This window comes from Bufo bufo, chromosome 3, assembly GCF_905171765.1.
Source record: "Bufo bufo chromosome 3, aBufBuf1.1, whole genome shotgun sequence".
Classification (NCBI taxonomy): Eukaryota; Metazoa; Chordata; class Amphibia; order Anura; family Bufonidae; genus Bufo; species Bufo bufo.
The window spans coordinates 355,795,776-355,818,032 of record NC_053391.1 but is presented as its reverse complement, the minus strand read 5'-3'; the positions used below and the strand labels follow the sequence as shown (position 1 = coordinate 355,818,032).

Genomic DNA, 22,257 nt, shown 5'->3' with positions numbered 1-22,257 from the left:
AGTTAGCGGAAATTATTTATTTTTTTCTTACAAAGTCTCATATTCCACTAACTTGTGTCAAAAAATAAAACCTCACATGAACTCACCATACCACTCACGGAATCCAAATGCGTAAAAATTTTTAGACATTTATATTCCAGACTTCTTCTCACGCTTTAGGGCCCCTAGAATGCCAGGGCAGTATAAATACCCCACATGTGACCCCATTTCGGAAAGAAGACCACCCCAAGGTATTCCGTGAGGGGCATATTGAGTCCATGAAAGATTGAAATTTTTGTCCCAAGTTAGCGGAAAGGGAGACTTTGAGAAAAAAAAAAAATATATATCAATTTCTGCTAACTTGTGCCAAAAAAAAAAAAATTTCTATGAACTCGTCATGCCCCTCATTGAATACCTTGGGGTGTCTTCTTTCCAAAAGGGGTCACATGTGGGGTATTTATACTGCCCTGGCATTCTAGGGGTCCTAAAGCGTGAGAAGAAGTCTGGGATCCAAATGACTAAAAATGCCCTCATAAAATGAATGTGGGCCCCTTTGCACATCTAGGCTGCAAAAAAGTGTCACACATGTGGTATCGCCGTACTCAGGAGAAGTTGAGGAATGTGTTTTGGGGTGTCATTTTACATATACCCATGCTGCGTGAGATAAATATCTTGGCAAAAGACAACTTTTCCTATTTTTTTTATACAAAGTTGGCATTTGACCAAGATATTTATCTCACCCAGCATGGGTATATGTAAAAAGACACCCCAAAACACATTCCTCAACTTCTCCTGAATACAGAGATACCAGATGTGTGACACTTTTTTGCAGCCTAGGTGGGGCAAAGGGGCCCATATTCCAAAGAGCACCTTTCGGATTTCACTGGTCATTTTTTACAGAATTTGATTTCAAACTCCTTACCACACATTTGGGCCCCTAGAATGCCAGGGCAGTATAACTACCCCCACAAGTGACCCCATTTTGGAAAGAAGAGACCCCAAGGTATTTCGTGATGGGCATAGTGAGTTCATAGAACTTTTTATTTTTTGTCACAAGTTAGTGGAATATGAGACTTTGTAAGAAAAAAAAAAAAAAAAATCATCATTTTCCGCTAACTTGTGACAAAAAATAAAAGTTCTATGAACTCACTATGCCCATCAGCGAATACCTTAGGGTGTCTACTTTCCGAAATGGGGTCATTTGTGGGGTGTTTGTACTGTCTGGGCATAGTAGAACCTCAGGAAACATGACAGGTGCTCAGAAAGTCAGAGCTGCTTCAAAAAGCGGAAATTCACATTTTTGTACCATAGTTTGTAAACGCTATAACTGTTACCCAAACATTTTTTTTTTTTATCAAAGACATGTAGAACAATAAATTTAGAGCAAAATTTCTATATGGATCTCGTTTTTTTTTGCAAAATTTACAACTGAAAGTGAAAAATGTCATTTTTTTGCAAAAAAAATCGTTAAATTTCGATTAATAACAAAAAAAGTAAAAATGTCAGCAGCAATGAAATACGACCAAATGAAAGCTCTATTAGTGAGAAGAAAAGGAGGTAAAATTCATTTGGGTGGTTGGTTGCATGACCGAGCAATAAACGGTGAAAGTAGTGTAGGTCAGAAGTGTAAAAAGTAGCCTGGTCTTTCAGGGTGTTTAAGCACTGGGGGCTGAGGTGGTTAAAATATACCATCGGATTGGAGAAAACTCCGATCCGATGGTATATTAATAGGGACTCCTGACTTGACATTGAAAGTCAATGGGGGACGGATCCTTTTGCAATTGCACCATATAGTGTCAACGTCAAACGGATCCGTCCCCATTGACTTGCATTGTAAGTCAGGACGGATCCGTTTGGCTCCGCACGGCCAGGTGGACACCAAAACGCTGCAAGCTGCATTTTGGTGTCCGCCTCCAGAGCGGAATGGAGGCGGAACAGAGCCAAACTGATGCATTCTGAACGGATCCTTATCCATTCAGAATGCATTGGGGATGAACGGATCAGTTCGGGCCGCTTGTGAGAGCCCTCAAACGGATCTCACAAGCGGAACCCCAAACGCAAGTGTGAAAGTAGCCTGACATCCACAGTTAGGTAGAAACACACAGCGCTATATACGCACCTGGCTAATGACAATGTTCTTTACAGTATGACCCAGCTTCCAGTGCCCCAGCTCATGACCTAAAACAGCGAGGACCTCTTGGTTGTTGCAGCCTTGCTTCTTATTTACATTCTAGGTTTAGAGAACAGAAAATTCATCAATTTGCATTAGAATAAAAAAATAAAAAAAAGATTTCAACATACAGCATCAATGATATTTTTATAAGATGCACTTTGAATGCATGTCCACGGTTGGATTTTCTGAATTCCTGGAATCAGTCCAATATTGAAGAATTTCCTTCCTAAACGAGCAGAGAGGGCACAATTCTGACCTTTTATTCCTGTCCCATAAAAAGGTATATAGACTAGATGATTGTGGCCTGGAACATGCTGGAGAACACTGCTAGGTCTACCTAGCAGTGCAGTACAATGTAACCTCTGCTGAAAATGATCAGAAGAACACGAGGAGCACAATGTGCATTTAATTTCAACCTTAACTTACTTTGGCTTTAGGTTTAAGGTCCACATTTTCACTCTCTGAGGTTTCCTCAGCGTTGGCTTTATTTAGGGGAGAGTAGTCCTCCAACAGGGTGTCAAACAAAACAATACGCTTGTTTTTAAAGAACCCATAGAAGTATGCATTGCTGTGAGATGACCGCTTGGAACCTAGGTAAAGACAGTGGGAAAATATTAAAGTAGCCTAGTACAGGGATATCTGAATACGCAAAACTCCTGATAAGACGGCCATTATACAATCACTGCACTGAAGCTTTTCATGCCTTCAGAAATTCCACAGTACAAAAAACACGTTACATTGGAGATAATGAAATTTGAAAAAGTCACAATACAGAAAACAATGCCTTTTTTAAAGATATCTGAGAGATTTTAAAGCAAGATGAGACAAAAACATATCAGTACATTAAAGAGGACCTTTCATCGGTCCAAACATTGCAAGATAATTATCAGGCTGTGTAGAGCGGCGCCCCGGGATCTCACCGCACTTACTATTATTCCGGGGCGCCGCTCCGTTCTCCCGCTATGTCCCCCGGTATTTTCGATGAATTGGTTATACTAGGCGGAGTCTGCCCTGTTTCTCCCTGGGCGTTCCTTCTCCCAGGCTCACAGCCAGGGAGAAAAAAAAATAAAATCCCAGGTTGTGAGCTCTGTGATGCGATTGGACAGAGCTACAGCCAGGGAGAAGGAACGCCCAGGTAAAAACAGGGCAGACTCCGCCTAGTATAACCAATTCATCGAAAATACCGGGGGACATAGCGGGAGAACGGAGCGGCACCCAGGGATAATAGTAAGTGCAGTGAGATCCCGGGGCGCCGCTCTACACAGCCTGATCATTATCTTACAATGTTTGGACCGATAAAGGGGCCTCTAAGCAGAACCTTACCAAGTGACAGACCGTACAGAAGGGGAGAGTGCCCTGTCCATAGGCTTATAATCTAGAAGTATGCCTCACCATTTTCAATTTTCATAGATCAAGACTTGTTTTTCAAGCATTTACCTTAACCTTTTTTTTTTTATCTGGAACTTTTATATTCTTCATATAGGTTATTCATAAAAATCCCAGACAACCACTTTAAAATGGTCAAAAATAAGGAAACACAAGCACAGGCTTTTCACATATCACGCCTCTGAAATGCAATCCCCATAGAATCATTCTAATAACCATTTTCTTGGGAATAAGACAGGAACATCTATCTTCTTCCATCATTCTGGAATGATAGAATGTCCTACACGATTGCCACAATGTCCTGGCGGCTCTCAAAATATCATCAGGTTAGGAAGAGGTTATTTTTTTTCTGAGGTTCTTCGTTGCACTGGTGTGTGAGTAAATTAGACAAGCCATTGTTGACTTAAAGGGGTTCTGCACTTTGTTTTAACTGATGATCTATCCTCTGGATAGATCATCAGCTTCTGATCGGCAGGGGTCCGACAGCCGGGACCCCCGCCGATCAGCTGTTTGAGAAGGCAGCGGCGCTCCAGCAGCGCCGCGGCCTTCTCACTGTTTACTGCAGGCCCAGTGACGTCACGACTAGTATCAACTAGTGTGGGCGGGGCTAAGCTCCAGTCAAGTGAACAGAGCTTAGCCGCGCCCACGCTAGTTGATACTATTCATGATGTCAGTGGGCTGGCTGTAAACAGTGAGAAGGCCTGGTAAACACTTCAGGGACCAGAAATGGAAGAAAGCTAATTCAGCGGAAGACCGAAGCGGGGAGCAGGAATGTATGAATTTTCTGTTTCAGGAAAAAGGCTCCAGGCATTGGATAAAAAAAATATTCCCAGAAAACCCCCTTTAAAACTGATCCATGGTGACTGGCAGCAAAACTACATGTGATTGATTTTTGGTGGGACCCTGACTTATGGGGATTATCCCACTACAATTAGAGACAACTGTACACAACACAGGAGAAAGACATTGTAAACTAAAGTTTTCATCAGTATTAAAGCCAACCTATCATAAGTTTCCCAACAGGATCTTGGGTTAAAAACAGCTATGGCGTTCCAGAAAAATTTAACAGGGAGAAGAGTCATCTCGGCAGGTCCCCACTGGCTTCTACCGACTTGGCTCAGCTTGATTGGGAGGCCTCTCCCTAGTTGTGTATAGGGAGAGACCTGTCAATCATATCAGGTAGGCAGAAAATACCCATGTCCAACATGCCTTTAAACTACGTTTCCTCTGATACACTACCCATGGTTTGGGGAGCATGAAGGCCCTGAGAGGTTTTCTTTAAGGCCTCTTGCCCACGACCGTATGCCCTCTGAGATATATGGTCCATGAGCGGGTCATATGTCCCAGAGCGGCATACATCGGGAGCACACAGCATCATAGATTACAATGATGCTGTGCACGTCGGGCCGCCCGCGGGACTATTGTTCCGCACTCATATGATCATATATATATGGGCAAGACGCCTAAGTATGTAGGATATGCCACTTACCTTCGACAACATAAACTTTGGTCAGTGGAAAGGCAATACTTTTTGCCATCGTTTCAATAGCTTCTTTCAGTTCTCCTTCAGGAAGCGGGGTAAACTTATCAAATAATGGAGCAATGTAATCTGCATATATTGTTACGAGCACCTGGAAAAAAGGAATAGAAGATGCATTATGCAGACTCCACTATTACATTCATATATCCATTAGGCCTCATGCACACGACTATTGTTTTTTTTCAAATCCACTATGCATTTTTGCGGATTGGATGCAGACTCATTCATCTCAATGAGGCCGCAAGAAAAATTAAAGGCATTGTCCGAATCCATATGTCCATTCTGCAGCCCTGGAAAAGAGATAGAACACGTCCTACTCTTGTCCATTTTGCAGACAAGAATAGGAATTTTGAAAATGGGGCCTGTGGAGATTGCAGAATGCACAGGGCCGGTATCTGTATTTTGCAGATCTGCAGTTTGCGGACCGCCAAATACATATGGTTGCATGCATGAGGCCTTAAGAGCAGAAAACAAGGGGCCTTACCAGGGACACCACCAGAGTAAACAGCCATGCATAGATGAAGAAGTAATCTCCACCAATCTTGATGATGTACAACAGAAGAGAGGTTACCGGGAGGAGAATGCACTGAGTTACTAAGAATTTCTTTAAGGTATCTTTAAAAAAAAATCCCATTGTCTGTGAACATAAAAATAAAGTTTAGTAGGCATGTGATAAAAAAAACAAACAAAAAAAAACAAAAAAAAAAAAACACAACTTTATTCACCCTACCCTTGTGGTTAGGAATGTGGCACCACCTTTCATTCCTGTTAAACAGTAACTGGTGACAGGTAATGACAAAGCAGAGGTATCTGGGGTGAACTGTTTGGTTTCCTGACTGCAGCAGTGACATTCCATGCATGCCACATCACCGCCGCAGCCAATCAGTGGTCATGTATACTGCTGAGGTCAGTAAATGGCTGCGTAGTGACTTATGTGCATGGATGTCACCGCTGCAGGACCGGAGAACAAAGGGGAGAAAGCAGTAAGCATCACCCTTTTTTGTTATTTTATCACATCTACTGCTGCTGAGGACATATTCATTGAGCTTTCTGTTCTTCTGATCCGTCAGAACAGCACAAGTTTAGTGAGAAATTAGTTATTTTTGATGGGAGTAAATGTGCTTTTTCTCCCGTCAAAAATAACGGATATCTGACGGAACTGATGCACAAAAAAAAAAAAAAGACTGGTCCATCAGAGGAACAGTAAGATGAAAAATTACGGATCAGAAGAACGGAAAGCTCAAAGCAGACGTGAACCCAGCCTAATTCGGATTAGCCCTAAATGGGGTTATGTTAATGCCTAACCACATTTGAGGACTCTTCACAACTGCCTCTGCCTTCTCTCTGTAGTCACACACAGCTAGACATGCTATTCTAAGCTACTGTAATACAATGGCATGCCAAAGTCCTTTACCAAGCAGAGAAAAAATGTGTGCGGGCAGTGTGTTAAGGGGAATATCTGCATTGCTGAAATATCTGAAATGAAGCATTTATATGATTACATAAAGATCAAGATTAGGCCAAAGCTTCCCGCTTCCCTCAGACTGGCCCGAGTATGTGAGAAGTGCTGCCCAAACCAAGATCAAGCGTCTTGGGCACAGTGTGCATCAGGTAGTCTGAGAAGCGGTGCAGCCCTCTTGGATGACAGAAATGGCGCCCAGGAAATGACAGATCTACAGCTGAAAAGGAGGCCACCATGTAAGGTTTTGGTTTGTTCCCCAGTTAAAGTGAATTTTTTGTCTTCAAATGGAGTGTGGCTTAAAAAAAAAAAAAAAAACAGTTAGGGCTCTTTCACATGAGCGGATGGCGTGCATTTCATCCTCTGCGTGAAAGACAGCCAAGCCACGGAGCATTATCATGATTGATAATGCTCCATGCTTCTCTGTGATCTTTTTACTACTAAATCACAGCGAGACAAAAGTTGTCACTATGATTTTGTAGTAAAAAGATCACAGAGAAGCACTGAGCATTATCAGTCAGGGTAATTATCCGTGTCTCTGCTGTCCGGAGTGGGGCTTGGCTGTATTTCATGCAGTGGATTCCACGCACGGCATCCGCTCGTGTGAAAGAGCCCTTACACCAAAAACAACATGCTTACCTGTTGGTTAAAGCCATGTTTTTCTTCAATCACAAAAGTATTGTACAAGCTCCATGGAAGGCCAGTCAGGGAGCTGAACAAGGTAGCAAGGAGTAGAAATACCAAAGACTGAATTATCTAAAAAACAAAGATAAAAGATGTTTTATAGGCGAGATAAGCAAATTTAAATCCTAGTACTTGATTATTTAAAGGGGAAAAATTTTTGCATATATTTACAAGTAAAAATAGATAGATATATATATATCTGACACAAATTTTGTTTTTATTACCCGTTTACGAAAACATATTCAAGTTATAGTTTTATAATGGATATGGACAAAGACCATACTTTTAGCTTTCATTTGAGGGTATCCACATTAAAATTGGATGAAGGGTTTAGGAATTTCAGCTCCTTTACATGTGGCACCCTGTTTTTAAAGGGACTGAAAGTAATTGGACAATTGACTCAAAGGCCGTTTCATGGGCAGGTGTGGGCAATTCCTTCATTATTTCATTCACAATTAAGCACATAAAAGGCCTGGAGTTGATTTGAGGTGTGGTGCTTGCATTTAGAAAATTTTGCTGAGAAGTAAACATGCAGTCAAAGGAGCTCTCCATGCAGGTGAAACAAGCCATCCTTCATCTACGAAAACAGAAAAAAAACCATCCGAGAAATTGCTACACTATTAGAAGTGACAAAATCTACAGTTTGGAACATCCTGAGAAAGAAAGAAAGCACTGTTGACCTCAACAATGCAAAAACACCTGGACGCCCACGGAAGACAACAGTGGTGGATGATGGCATAATAATTACCATGGTAAAGAGAAACCCCTTCACAACAGCCAACCAAGTGAACAACACTCTCCAGGATATAGGTGTATCAAGAGCCAAATCTACCATAAAGAGAAGACTGCATGAAAGTATATACACAGGGTTCACTGCACGGTGCAAGCCACTCATAAGCCTCAAGAATAAGAAGGCTAGATTGGACTTTGCTAAAAACATCTTAAAAAACCAGCACACTTCTGGAATAGCATTCTTTGGACAGATGAAACCAAGATCAACCTCTACCAGAATGATGGGAAAAAAAGTATGGTGAAGGCATGGCACAGCTCATGATCCAAAGCATACCACATCATCTGTAAAACACGGTGGAGGCAGTGTGATGGCTTAGGCATGCATGGCTGCCAGTGGCACTGGGTCCCTAGTGTTTATTGATGATGTGACACAGGACAGAAGCACCCGGATGAATTCTTGGGTTTTCAGAGACATACTGTGTGCTCAAATGCAGCCAAACTGATTGGCCGGTGTTTCATAATACAGATGGACAATGACCCAAAACATAAAGCCAAAGCAACCCAGGAGTTTATTAAAGCAAAGAAGTGGAATATTCTTGAACGGCCAAGTCAGTCACCTGATCTGAACCCAATAGAGCATGCATTTCACTTGTTAAAGACTAGACGTCAGACAGAAAGTCCCACAAAAACAGCAACTGACAACCGCTGCAGTAAAGGCCTGGCAGAGCATTAAGAAGGAGGAAACACCGTGTCTGGTGAGGTCCATGAGTTCAAGACTTCAGGCAGTCATTGCCAACAAAAGGGTTTTCAACCAAGTATTAGAAATTAACTTTTATTTACAATTATTTAATTTGTCCGATTACTTTTGAGCCCCTGAATTGAAGGGATTGAGTTTAAAAATGCTTTAGTTCCTCACATATTTATGCAATCATTTTGTTCGACCCATGGAATTAAAGCTGAAAGTCTGAACTTCAACGGCATCTGAATTGTTTTGTTCAAAATCCATTCTGGTAATGTACAGAACAATTAGAAAAATGTTGTCTCTGTCCAAAGATATATGGACCTAACTGTATATACCTGACAAACTTTATGTATTAAACAAACTATTTCATCCTAGGGTTGCACCGGGTATTGAATTATTGGTACCCAAACAATACTTTTGTATCGGTGTCAATTTGATACCGGGATATGCCTTTTACCGATACTAGGCTGTGCTACGGCTAATCTGAACGTGTGCCATGTTCTCCTCAGCAGCACAGTGGAGGAGTCGTCTCTCCCTCCCCCTGTGCCACTGCCACCAATGACAGGAGAGAGGGGAGGGGCTGTGGCCACTGCGCCACCATTGAAGATAACTAACCCATTAATACAAATACAGGTGGCGGGTGCCAGCAGCAGAATCACATACCCGGCCTCTACGACAGGGCACTGCAATCCACTGCAATTAACGCCTCAGGTTCCGCACCTGAGGGGTTAACTGCTGTGGATCGCGGCGCCTTGTCATAGAGGTCTGGTGCCGGCTATGTGATTCTGCAGCCGGCACCCGCCATCTTTATTTCTTTTAATGGGTTAGTTATCTTCATTGGTGGCGCAGTGCGCCCTCCCCCCAGTATCAAAGTAATTGGTGGCAGTGGCCAAAGGGTCCCCTCCCCGCCTCCTTATTGGTGGTGCAGTGCCAGTTGTGATCGGAGCCCCAGCAGTGTAATCCTGGGGCGCCGATCGGTTACCATGGCAGCCAGGACACTACTCAAGCCCTGGCTGCCATGGTAATCTCCCTGCTGCTGTGTGTACAGAGCACAAGGCAGCAGGGAGAGTGTGAAGTCCTATTTACCCTAATTAAGCTCTCAAACGGCTAACTGTAGATATAAATTCAAAAGGATGAGGCAGCACTCCAGATGTAAGGTGAAAAGGATAGTGGATCTTTTATTCCCCTCTATATAAAAGATCCACTATATATTATTATTATTTTTATTTTATTTTTTTTTTTTTATTTTTTTTTTAAGTATAAATCACCCCCTTTCCCAATTTTACATATAAAATATATAAATAATACACATATTACTTCCGAAGAGTTCAAACTATTTAACCCCTTCAACCCCGGGCCTGTTTTCACCTTCCTGCCCAGGCCATTTTTTGCAAATCTGACGTGTCACTTAATGTGGTAATAACTTTAAAACGCTTTTACTTATACAGGCCATTCTGAGACTGTTTTCTCGTCACATATCGTACTTCATGACAGTGGTAAAAAGGAGTAAAAAAATAAAAAATTTATAAAATATTTTTATTCATAAAAATTTGGTAACATTTACAAATTTCAATTTCTCTACTTTTATAATAGATAGTAATACCTCCAAAAATAGTAATTACTTTACATTCCCCATATGTTTACTTCATGTTTGGATCATTTTGAAAATGACATTTTATTTTTTAGGGACGTTAGAAGGCTTAGAAGTTGGGAAGCAAATCTTGAAATTTTTTCGGAAAATTTCCAAAACCCACTTTTTAAGGACCAGTTCAGGTCAGAAGTCACTTTGTGAGGCTTACATAATAAAAACCACTCAAAAATGACCCCATTTTAGAAACTACACCCCTCAAGGTATACAAAACTGATTTTACAAACTTTGTTAACCCTTTAGGTGTTCCACAAGAATTTATGGAAAATGGAGATGAAATTCCAGAATTTCACTTTTTTGGCAGATTTTCCATTTTAATCCATTTTTTCCAGTAGCAAAGCAAGGGTTAACAGCCAAATAAAACTCAATATTTATTACCCTGATTATGCGGTTTACAGAAACACCCCACATGTGATCGTAAACTGCTGTACAGGCACACGGCAGGGGGCAGTAGGAAAGGAACGCCATATGGTTTTTGGAAGGCAGATTTAGCTGAACTGGTTTTTTAGAAGCCATGTCCCATTTGAAGCCCCCCTGATGCACACCTACAGTAGAAACTCAAAAAAGTGACCACATTTTGGAAACTACGGGATAAGGTGCCATTTTTTTTTGTACCATTTTGGGGTACATATGATTTTTAACCGCCTAACGCAGGATCGCGTTCCGGAGGCGGCAGCCCTGCGCACAGTCACGCATATATGCGTCATCTCGCGAGATTTCCTGTGAACGCGCGCACACCGGCACGCGCGTTCACAGGATCGGAAGGTAAGCGAGTGGATCTCCAGCCTGCCAGCGGCGATCGTTCGCTGGCAGGCTGGAGATGCGATTTTTTATTTTTTTTAACCCCTAACAGGTATATTAGACGCTGTTTTGATAACAGCGTCTAATATACCTGCTACCTGGTCCTCTGGTGGTCCCTTTTGTTTGGATCGACCACCAGAGGACACAGGCAGCTCAGTAATAAGTGACAGGGGGGGGGGGGTGTAGTGTAGTGGTGCTTGGTGCTACTTATTAACCCCTTATTCACCCCATATCGACTCCCTGATCACCCCCCTGTCATTGATCACCCCCCTGTAAGGCTCCATTCAGACATTTTTTTGGCCCAAGTTAGCGGAAATTATTTTTTTTTTTTCTTACAAAGTCTCATATTCCACTAACTTGTGTCAAAAAATGAAATCTCTCACATGAACTCACCATACCCCTCACGGAATCCAAATGCGTAAAAAATTTTAGACATTTATATTCCAGACTTCTTCTCACGCTTTAGGGCCCCTAGAATGCCAGGGCAGTATAAATACCCCACATGTGACCCCATTTCGGAAAGAAGACACCCCAAGGTATTCCGTGAGGGGCATATTGAGTCCATGAAAGATTAAAATTTTTGTCCCAAGATAGCGGAAAGGGAGACTGAGAAAAAAATAAAAAACAAACCAATTTCCGCTAACTTGTGCAAAAAAAAAATAAAAAATTTCTATGAACTCGCCATGCCCCTCATTGAATACCTTGGGGTGTCTTCTTTCCAAAATGGGGTCACATGTGGGGTATTTATACTGCCCTGGCATTTTAGGGGCCCTAAAGCGTGAGAAGAAGTCTGGGATCCAAATGTCTAAAAATGCCCGCATAAAAGGAATGTGGGCCCCTTTGCGCATCTAGGCTGCAAAAAAGTGTCACACATCTGGTATCGCCGTACTCAGGAGAAGTTGGGCAATGTGTTTTGGGGTGTCATTTTACATATACCCATGCTGGGTGAGAGAAATATCTTGGCAAAAAGACAACTTTTCCTATTTTTTTTATACAAAGTTGGCATTTGACCGAGATATTTATCTCACCCAGCATGGGTATATGTAAAATGACACCCCAAAACACATTGCCCAACTTCTCCTGAGTACGGCAATACCAGATGTGTGACACTTTTTTGCAGCCTAGGTGGGCAAAGGGGCCCACATTCCAAAGAGCACCTTTCGGATTTCACCGGCCATTTTTTACAGATTTTGATTTCAAACTACTTCGCACGCATTCGGGCCCCTAAAATGCCAGGGCAGTATAACTACCCCACAAGTGACCCTATTTTGGAAAGAAGGCACCCATCAGCGAATACCTTAGGGTGTCTACTTTCCGAAATGGGGTCATTTGTGGTGTGTTTGTACTGTCTGGGCATTGTAGAACCTCAGGAAACATGACAGGTGCTCAGAAAGTCAGAGCTGCTTCAAAAAGCGGAAATTCAAATTTTTGTACCATAGTTTGTAAACGCTATAACTTTTACCCAAACCATTTATTTTTTTTACCCAAACATTTTTTTTTTATCAAAGACATGTAGAACAATAAATTTAGAGAAAAATTTATATATAGATGTTGTTTTTTTGCAAAATTTTACAACTGAAAGTGAAAAATGTCATTTTTTTTGCAAAAAAATCGTTAAATTTCGATTAATAACAAAAAAAGTAAAAATGTGAGCAGCAATGAAATACCACCAAATAAAAGCTCTATTAGTGAGAAGAAAAGGAGGTAAAATTAATTTGGGTGGTAAGTTGCATGACCGAGCAATAAAACGGTGAAAGTAGTGTAGTGCAGAAGTGTAAAAAGTGGCCTGGTCATTAAGGGTGTTTAAGCTAGGGGGGCTGAGGTGGTTAATTGCTCTATAATTATGTTTTTTGTGAGGCAAGATAACAAAACAAAAAAAAGTTTTGGCACAGTGTTTTTTTTTTTTACAGCGTATACCTGAGGGATTAGGTCATGTGACTTTTTTAAAGAGCAGATTGTTACGGAAGTGGCAAAACCTAATAGGGTCTAATTTTTTGCAGGATGAGGCGACGGTCTGATTGGTACTATTTTGGGGGGCATAGGGCTTTTTGATCACTTGCTGTTGCAATTTTTGTGATGTAATGTGACAATTTTTTTTTTTTTACGGTGTTCATCTGAGTGGTTAGGTCATGTGATATTTTTATAGAGCTGGTTGTTACGGACGTGGCGATCCCCAATATGTATACTTTAATTTTTTCACTTTAGCACAAAAGCAATTTTGAAACAAAAAAATAAATAAATAAATATGTTTTAGTGTCTCCATGTTCTGAGAGCTATAGTTTTTTTTATTTTTTGGGCGATTGTCTTAGGTAGGGGCTCATTTTTTGTGGGATGAGGTGACGGTTTTATTGATACTATTTTGTGGGACATGCCTTTTTGATCACTTTTTGTGATGTAAGGTGACAAAAATTGCACTTTTTTACACCGTTTTATTTTTATGGTGTTTAATCGGACAGGGTGGATCAGGGTGAGATACCTAATATATGTGGGTTTTGTTTTTTTTATTATAAAATAAGGGGAAAGGGGTGTTTTTTCTTTTTTACTTTATTAATTTTATTACTTTATTAATGTTATTAAAAACACTTTTTTACTTTTTCGTCTTTATTTTATTTCTGGTGTTCCTTTTTGGGGGTCTGAGCCCCTCTGCAATGCATTACAATACATCTGTATTGTATTACACTCCTTAAAGAGGTTGTCCGGTCCCAAAATCAAAATTCTTTCTATGTGCTCCTAACAGCCCTCACCATGCATGCCTACATATGCCCCCAATACCTGTTTTTCATGTCCGAGCTTTCCTTCCCCCTGGAAGACAGATTATCCTGGCAGATCTGTTTACTTTCTCCACTTCTTGTTTTGTTGAACACATAACTTTATTGATACACAAGCCTGGCTGCACTGCACAGTAATGAGATCTTTTTATGTGCTCCTAATAGTACTTACTATCAAACTACTGTAGCAAGCAGGGGAGCCGGCAGCGTAACGTCACTCACTCAGTCACGCGCCTGCTCCTCCCACTTTATTAATGAAGCAGGAGGCGCAGGCGTGTGACGTTACGCTGCCGGCTGTCCTGCCAGCTACAGTAGTTTGAAAGCAGGTACTACTGCAGAGGGTTGCGCTACTTTAATTGGGATTACATGAATACACTTTACATATGAAGATTGCTGTGCAGGGCCCTGTGTAATAAGAGTACAGCGACTGCACCGGGCCCCGTCGCGAGTTGCCGGCCTCCAGCCCCTCCCCCCTGATACATCGCAGGCCGCGCTGTGCAGCATAGCGGCCGGCGATGTATCAGTGTCAGCAAAGAAAAATGGCAGCATTCCATTTATAAGACGCATTGCCATTCCCCCCCCCCAACTTCCGGGTGGTGGGGGTGGAGTGCATCTTATAAAAGCAAAAAAGGAGACTTTTGTATTACTTACCAGTAAAGTCTCTTTCTCGCTCTTCCTTGGGGGACACAGGAAACCATGGGTATAGCTCTGCTCCCTAGGAGGCGTGACACTAAGTGAAAGCTGTAAGCCCCTCCTCCATCAGCTATACCCTTCAGCCTGGAGAAGAGACTGCCAGTTGCGTGTCCAAGTAGTGAAAGATAACCACCAACCGAAAAAAGAACTGTCGAGCCCCAACGGGGGCAACCAAGCCGGAACCACAACTGTAACCCAAATGAAGGGCGGGTGCTGTGTCCCCCAAGGAAGAGCGAGAAAGAGACTTTACTGGTAAGTAATACAAAAGTCTCGTTTTCTCGCCCATATTCCTTGGGGGACACAGGAAACCATGGGACGTTCCAGAGCAGTCCCAGAAGGGAGGGACCAGAACAAACTCAACCAACACCAGAGGCATCAATCAACTGCCGCCTGCAACACCAGACGGCCTAAAGCAGCGTCAGCCGACGCATGAGTATGCACCCTGTAGAACTTGGTGAAGGTGTGCAAGGAGGACCAAGTGGCCGCCTTGCAAATCTGCTCCGTAGAAGCCCGATTCCTCTGAGCCCAGGAAGCCCCGACCGCTCTAGTGGAGTGAGCGGTAACACCAAGGGGCGGAACCTTGCCCTTGGCGAGATAAGCCTCAGTAACAGCCATCTTGACAAAACGGGCGATAGCAACTTTGGATGCCGCCATCCCTCTGCGCGACCCCTCCGGGACCACAAAGAGCGAGTCAGTATGCCTGAAAGAGCTGGTTACTTCCAGGTAAATCTTGAGCGCCCTGACAACGTCCAGGCGATGAAGCTTCCTCTCCCGCGGGTGGGAAGGGGAAGGACACAAAGAGGGGAGAACGATGTCCTCGTTCAGATGAAAGGCGGAGACCACCTTAGGAAGGAAGGAAGGGACCGGACGAAGAACCACCTTGTCCTGGTGGAACACTAGGAAAGGTTCCAGACAGGAGAGTGCAGCCAATTCGGACACCCTCCGAAGAGAGGTGACGGCTACAAGGAAAATAACCTTGCAGGACAGAAGTCGCAAGGAAACCGTCCGCAGAGGCTCGAAAGGGGAAGCCTGGAGTGCTGAGAGAACCAGGTTCAGGTCCCAGGGCGGTACCGGAGGGCGGTACGGGGGAACCGCGTGAGCCACGCCCTGAAGGAAGGTCTTGACAGGACCAAGGGGGGCCAGTGGGCGCTGAAACAAAATGGACAGCGCAGACACCTGACCCTTCAAAGAACTAAGGCCCAGACCTTGGGCCAGTCCGCTCTGCAGGAAGGACAAAACGGTGGGGAGAGAAAAGCGGAGCGGAAGAATCCCCAGATCGGCACAGAACCCCAAAAAGGTCCTCCAGGTCCTATAATAGATCCTAGAAGAGGACGGCTTACGGGCGCGGATCATGGTGCGGACGACGTCCGCAGAAAAACCCCTACGTGTCAGGACGGTGGTCTCAACAACCACGCCGTCAAATGTAGGGACCCTAAACGCGGGTGGAAGATCGGTCCCTGAGAGAGAAGATCTTCCCTGGCGGGCAGCGGCCAGGGCGCGTCTGCCAGGAGCAGCATGAGGTCGGCATACCAAGACCGGCGGGGCCAGTCCGGAGCGACCAGAATCACCGAGACGCCTTCCGCCGCGATCTTCCGAAGGACCTTGGGCAGGAGAGGGATGGGAGGGAATATGTATGGGCGCGCGAAGCCTCGCCAAGGAAGAACGAGGGCGTCGGCTCCGCAAGCTCCCGGATCCCTGGCCCTGGACAGATAGGCGGGGACCTTGTGATTGAATTTTGAGGCCATGAGGTCCACGTCCGGTATGCCCCAACGAAGGCAAATGGCCTCGAATACCTCCGGGTGAAGAGACCACTCGCCGGGGTCGACGGTGGTGCGACTGAGGAAGTCCGCCGCCCAATTGTCCACCCCTGGAATAAAAATTGCAGATAGGGCCGGGACGTGGGCTTCCGCCCAACGGAGAATGCTGGTGACCTCCCGCATTGCTGCAGCGCTGCGAGTGCCCCCCTGGTGGTTTATGTACGCCACAGCCGTGGCGTTGTCCGATTGTACACGAACTGGATGACCCTTCAGCAGATGAGTCCAGTGTCGTAGAGACAGAAGGGCCGCTCTCAGCTCCAGGACATTGATCGAGAGTTTGGACTCCGATGGAGACCAAATGCCCTGGACGGATCGGGGAGGAAACACGCCTCCCCAGCCCAAGAGACTGGCATCGGTTGTAACCACCAACCAGTTGAGTGGCAGAAAGGACCTGCCCAGAAGAGGGGACTGTAACCACCAGCGGAGAGATGACCGCACCGGAGGCGATAGATGGAAGGGATGATCCAGAGACTCCGGCGATTTGTCCCAGGAGGAGATGATCGCCCGTTGGAGAGGGCGGGAGTGAAACTGCGCAAATGGGATCGCCTCGAAGCAGGCAACCATCTGCCCCAAGACCCGCATGCAGAAGCGGAAGGACGGTCGACGGTGGAGAAGGAGACCCCGAACCGCCCCACGGAGGATCAGACGTTTTTCCGAGGGAAGACGTACCTCCGCCGCTCCTGTGTCTAAAAGCATTCCCAGGAAGACTAGTTGTCTGGAGGGGGGAAGGGAGGACTTGGGGAAGTTGATGACCCAACCGAACCTCGCCAGAGTCTCTAGAGTGAGATCCACGCTGGCAACCGCTTGAGAAAGGGACGGAGCCTTGATGAGGATATCGTCCAAGTACGGTAGCAGAAAAACACCCCTGGAACGGAGTAAGGCCAAAACCGGGGCCAGGACCTTGGTGAACACCCGGGGGGCTGTTGCCAGCCCAAAGGGAAGGGCGACAAACTGGAAGTGGAGGTCCCCCACGGCGAATCGGAGGAAGCGATGGTGACACCGGGCTACCGGAACATGGAGGTAGGCATCCTGTATATCGATGGAAGACATGAAATCTCCCTGCTCCAGGGAAGCCACCGCGGAACGGAGGGACTCCATCCGAAACCGTCGAAGGAGGAGAAAACGGTTGAGCTTTTTGAGGTCCAAAATGGGCCGCACCGAACCTCGCTTCTTGGGAACTACAAAGAGGTTCGAGTAGAACCCTTGGAACCTTTCCTCTAGAGGAACGGGGGTAATCACCCCCCTGTCCAGTAAGGCTTGAACGGCCGCGGAGAACGCAGCCGCGCTTTTCGGGTCCCGCGGCGGGCGGGAGCGAAAGAACCGATCTGGAGGGAAGGATGCAAATTCGATTTTGTATCCGGAGGACACAATTTCGAGGGCCCAGGCGTCGGAGACGTGAGCCATCCAGACGTCCCTGAAAAGGAGGAGCCGGCCCCCCACCCGGGTGGGTGGGGGCGCGCCTTCAGGCAGAGGACTGCTTTGCTGCGGGTGTGCGGGCAGCCTGCGGCTTGCGCCAGGAGGGCTGCGCCCGAAAAAACGGCTTCCTACGCTTATCCTGGGGAGGAGCCGAAGCGGCAGCTGTGGTGGGAGCCCCAGAGGCCCTGCGGGAGGACCGAAAACGAGACGCACCAGGGCGTCTGCGGTTGGCGCCCCTGGCTTGGGGTTGAGGAAGATGGGTGCTTTTACCACCCGTGGCCTCCGAAATAAGTTCGTCTAGGCGGACCCCGAAAAGGCGGGAACCCGCAAACGGTAGCCCCGCCAAGGAACGTTTGGAGGCAGCGTCCGCTTTCCAAACCTTCAGCCAGAGCTCCCTCCTGACGGAAACTGCCAGGGCGGAGGAGCGTGCAATAAGGGCTCCCGCATCAAGGGAGGCCTCACAAACAAAATTCCCGGCCCGAATAATAAGCTGGGCCAAGGAACGTAGGTCCTGGATGGGGACGTCCGAGTCCAACTCCTGTTCCAGCTGCGCACCCCAAGCAGAGATTGCTTTCCCTGCCCAAGCAGAGGCAAAAACCGGTCTGAGAGCAGAACCGGAGGCAGCAAAAATGCCCTTGGAAAGGGTCTCCATGCGACGGTCCTCCGCTGACTGAAGAGAGGACCCGTCGGGAACAGGGATGGCCGTGTTCTTTGACAGCCGGGCCACAGGGGGGTCCACCTTGGGTGGGGAAGACCATGTGGCCACGACATCGGCTGGAAAAGGATAGCAAATGTCCAGCTTCTTGGGGTTGACAAAACGGGCGTCCGGGCGAGCCCAAGCCTTAGACACCACAGAGGAGAAATCAGAGTGGATTGGAAAGACTTTTGAGGCCTGCCTGGGTCTGATAAAGGAGACGCTAGCTGCGTCAGAGCTAGGGGGATCATCCTGCACCTTAAAGGTGTCACGAATATCAGAGATGAGTTGACCCATCGCTGAGGCTAGCTTGGACGGCAGGGCCGAGTCCATTTCCAAATCTGAAACCAATTCACCTTCAGAGAGCGAATCCTTTGGAGAGGAGAGGCCCGTCTGGGTGCGCACGCGGGGAGAGTGAGGCCTCAGAGGAGGAGGCTCGCTCTACTCTAATACGCTTCTGAGAGTGCCTAGCTCGGGAGGGGTCACTAAGAGAGAGTGAACCCGCTGCAGCGGCAGAAGCAGTGGACCCGGAGGGCGCGACAGTCAGAGAGGCGTCCTGCGGGGTAGGTGGCCTGTCTATTAGGCGGCCCACGACATGAGTGAGGCTTTCCACGGCCTGGGACAGGGATCTAGCCCAGTCAGGCGGGTCAGAGGAAGCAGGGAGCGACACAGCGGGCGACTGAGGATGCGGTGGAGCTCGGCATGCAGTACAGTGCGGATCAGACTGCCCCCGGGGAAAGGGTTCCCTACAAGCAGTACAGGCATGGTACCAAGGCTTGGCGGCTGCAGAAGGGTCTGACATGGTGGAAAAAAGATGTTGCACTTAAAGTGGGAGACCCCAAAGAAAAGTGGTGGCACGGAGGGGGTTAACAGTCCTACCAGACCCGGATGATGCAAGCGGCAGCGGTGAGGGGAACAGACTGAGGAGGCTGTGGAGGAGAGGCAGCAGCACGGAGATGAATGGCTTCAGGATCGCACGGCAGAGAGGATTCCACGCAGCACTGAGAAGTGGAGCCCGATGAAACCGGAAGTAGCGGAGCGCATGTAGGAAGCTCCGCCCCCCCTCTGCCGCGCTGAAGAAGCAGAGCCGCGCGCGCGCGGCAAAATGATTTTAACCCCCAAGGTGATGAAGTGCCGGCCAAGATGAAATGGCGCCGTTCACGCCAAGTAAGCGGCCCCCGCCGCGCCTGGATGTGGCAGACGGCTTGCTTGCCTGCAGCCGTCCCCTGAAGGCAGCGTCCCTGCCAAGGACTTGCCCAGATAAACTCCCCTGCCCGGTAACGGTCCCGATATGCCCGGGGGGGGAGGGGGGGCGGTCGATGTAGCAGTGGCCATGGGGGATGTAGCAGCGGCCATGGGGGATGTAGCAGCGGTGGGAGGGAGGAAGGGGAGGCTGGAGCAGCCACTCTCACCATACGCTGTCTTCGCCCTCAGTCCATCCAGCGGGGGTCGCCCCTTCAGCTCCTGGCACGCAGTGGCAGGAAGCCGGGGGAGGGACTTGGCGTGCGGGCGACCCTGAGCTGGCGGGACGCAGGGGAGCGAAGCTGCCCTGGTCCACCTTGTCTTCTGTGGGGGAGGCGGCAGTGCGGAATTACCGGCACTGGCGCAACTCAACCCCGGGAGAAACAGAGGGGTCTAATGCGCCTCTGTTGTCCCTGTAGGTAGAAAAAAAAAAATCGAATTAAAAACAACAAATAACGCAAAAATAAAAAAAATCATAGGAAAACAACCCTGCATAAGCAGGGGGTGTCTTGCCTCCTTGGACACCAAGCAAAAACTGGCAGTCTCTTCTCCAGGCTGAAGGGTATAGCTGATGGAGGAGGGGCTTACAGCTTTCACTTAGTGTCACGCCTCCTAGGGAGCAGAGCTATACCCATGGTTTCCTGTGTCCCCCAAGGAATATGGGCGAGAAAATAAGGTAATTTTTTTTTCAGTATTAAAACGCAAGGAAAAAAAAGTGTGGTATCATTGGAACCGTACTGACCTGGAGAATGAAGGCAACAGGTCACTTTTACCGCATACTGTACAGTGTAATAAAAAAATAAAAACCTTTCAGAAATTTTGTTTTTTCCCCAATTCTATCTCATTTGGAATATTTTCTCTGCTTCCCACTACATGGTATGCAACCATAAATGGCACCATTAGAAAGTACAACTTGGCCCTCAAAAAATAAGCCCTCATAAGGCTATGTGAATGGAAAAATAAAAAAGTAAGGACTATGGGAAGGCGGGGAGTGAAAAATCAAATCGCAAAATGAAAAATGGCCCGGGCTTGAAAAAAAATATTGGAAATCTCTTTTGTTCTATTCTGGAAGTGCATTATGAAAACTTATCTACACGCGGAATATTCTGTTTGCTTGTTTTTTTGCAACGTGAACATAGTCTACTGCTTTGTCATACAACACAATTGTGAGAGTAAGGCCTCTTTCACGCGACCCTATATCTTTTTCAGTGTTTTGAGGGCCGTTTTCCCCAGATCCATTGTTCTGTTTCGTTTTTCCGCATATATACAGTAATTATATAGAAAAAAAATTGGGCTGAGCATAAAATTTTCAATGGATGGTTCTGCAAAAACGGAACGGATACGGAAGACATACGGAGTATATTCCGCATGTGTTCCGTTTTTGCTGACCCATTAACTTGAATGGAGCCACACAACGTTATTTGCGGGCAATAATAGGACATGTTCGATCTTTCAACGGAACAGAAATAGGGAAATGGAATGGATACGTACAGTTTATTTTGCGGCACCACTGAAATAAATGGTTCTGTATACGGAACGCAAAAAACAGCCCGTATATGGAACGCAAAAAACGTTTGTGTGAACGAGCCCTTACATTGCGAGTCATGACGGACCCATCTTGCTCCACATCTTAGGACGCACTCAGAAACGCTGCTTGCAACGCTTGTGTGCGCGTCATGGGAACACAATGAAACGGAACGTATTGCATTCTGGTGCACTCCGTTACCTTCAGTTCAGTTTTGTCCCGGTATTGAGACCCTATGACGGATCTCAATAGCGGAAACAGAAAAACGCTAGTGCGAAAGTAGCCTTAATAAGGGACAAGAAATAAGTGTTAGACTGGGGTCTCTCCTGGCTAAAAGGGTGGCAGCCAATGTCTCCTGTTGCTATGAAGATGTACAGAGCTATGAATGAGCATGTGGACGGTCATCTCCAAACAAGTCTATGTAGATAAGGAAAGCTAGAACAATCCTGACTACTATGATACCCAGATGCAAAGAAGCGCATAGTTTGGAAAACCCCTTTGGGGTCAATGCCCATTTTCATTTTTGCTTTTTAGATTTTTCTCCCCGCGTTCAAATAACCATAACTTATTTATTTTTCCATTCACATAGCTATAGGAGGGCTTATTTTTTGCGGGACACAGTGCGTTTTTATGCCACCATTTAATTTACCATTTCTTGTATTGGAAATCGGGGGGGAAACTAAACAAAAAAAAAAACACACACACACACAACACAGAATGCGGCGATACCAAGCTTGTACAGTTTTTTTTTTACTACTTAAAAAAATAAATAAAAAAAAATAAAAAATTTCTTTGCATTGCCATATTCTGACAACCATAACTTTTTTAATATTTCGGTGTACAGAGCTGTATGAGGGCTTGTTTGTTGCGTAAAACTTTTTTGTTGGTACCATTTTTTGTGGAATGCATGTCTTTTTGATCATGTCTTTAATTTTTTTTAGGGGGGACAAGATGAGAA

The 22,257-nt window shown here is 46.0% G+C and overlaps 1 protein-coding gene across 1 annotated transcript in view; it reads right to left on the bottom strand.

The window, feature by feature from the left end:
• Positions 1 to 22,257, bottom strand: part of ZMPSTE24 (zinc metallopeptidase STE24) — a 38,050-nt gene that overhangs the window by 5,918 nt on the left and 9,875 nt on the right. Inside the window, exons 5-9 of the mRNA XM_040422261.1 lie at positions 7,177 to 7,293; positions 5,563 to 5,715; positions 5,028 to 5,169; positions 2,579 to 2,742; positions 2,099 to 2,209 (exon numbers count right to left, since the gene is read on the bottom strand). Coding sequence (XP_040278195.1) covers positions 2,099 to 2,209; positions 2,579 to 2,742; positions 5,028 to 5,169; positions 5,563 to 5,715; positions 7,177 to 7,293 — 687 coding nt within the window. The remainder of the gene's footprint in view (positions 1 to 2,098; positions 2,210 to 2,578; positions 2,743 to 5,027; positions 5,170 to 5,562; positions 5,716 to 7,176; positions 7,294 to 22,257) is intronic.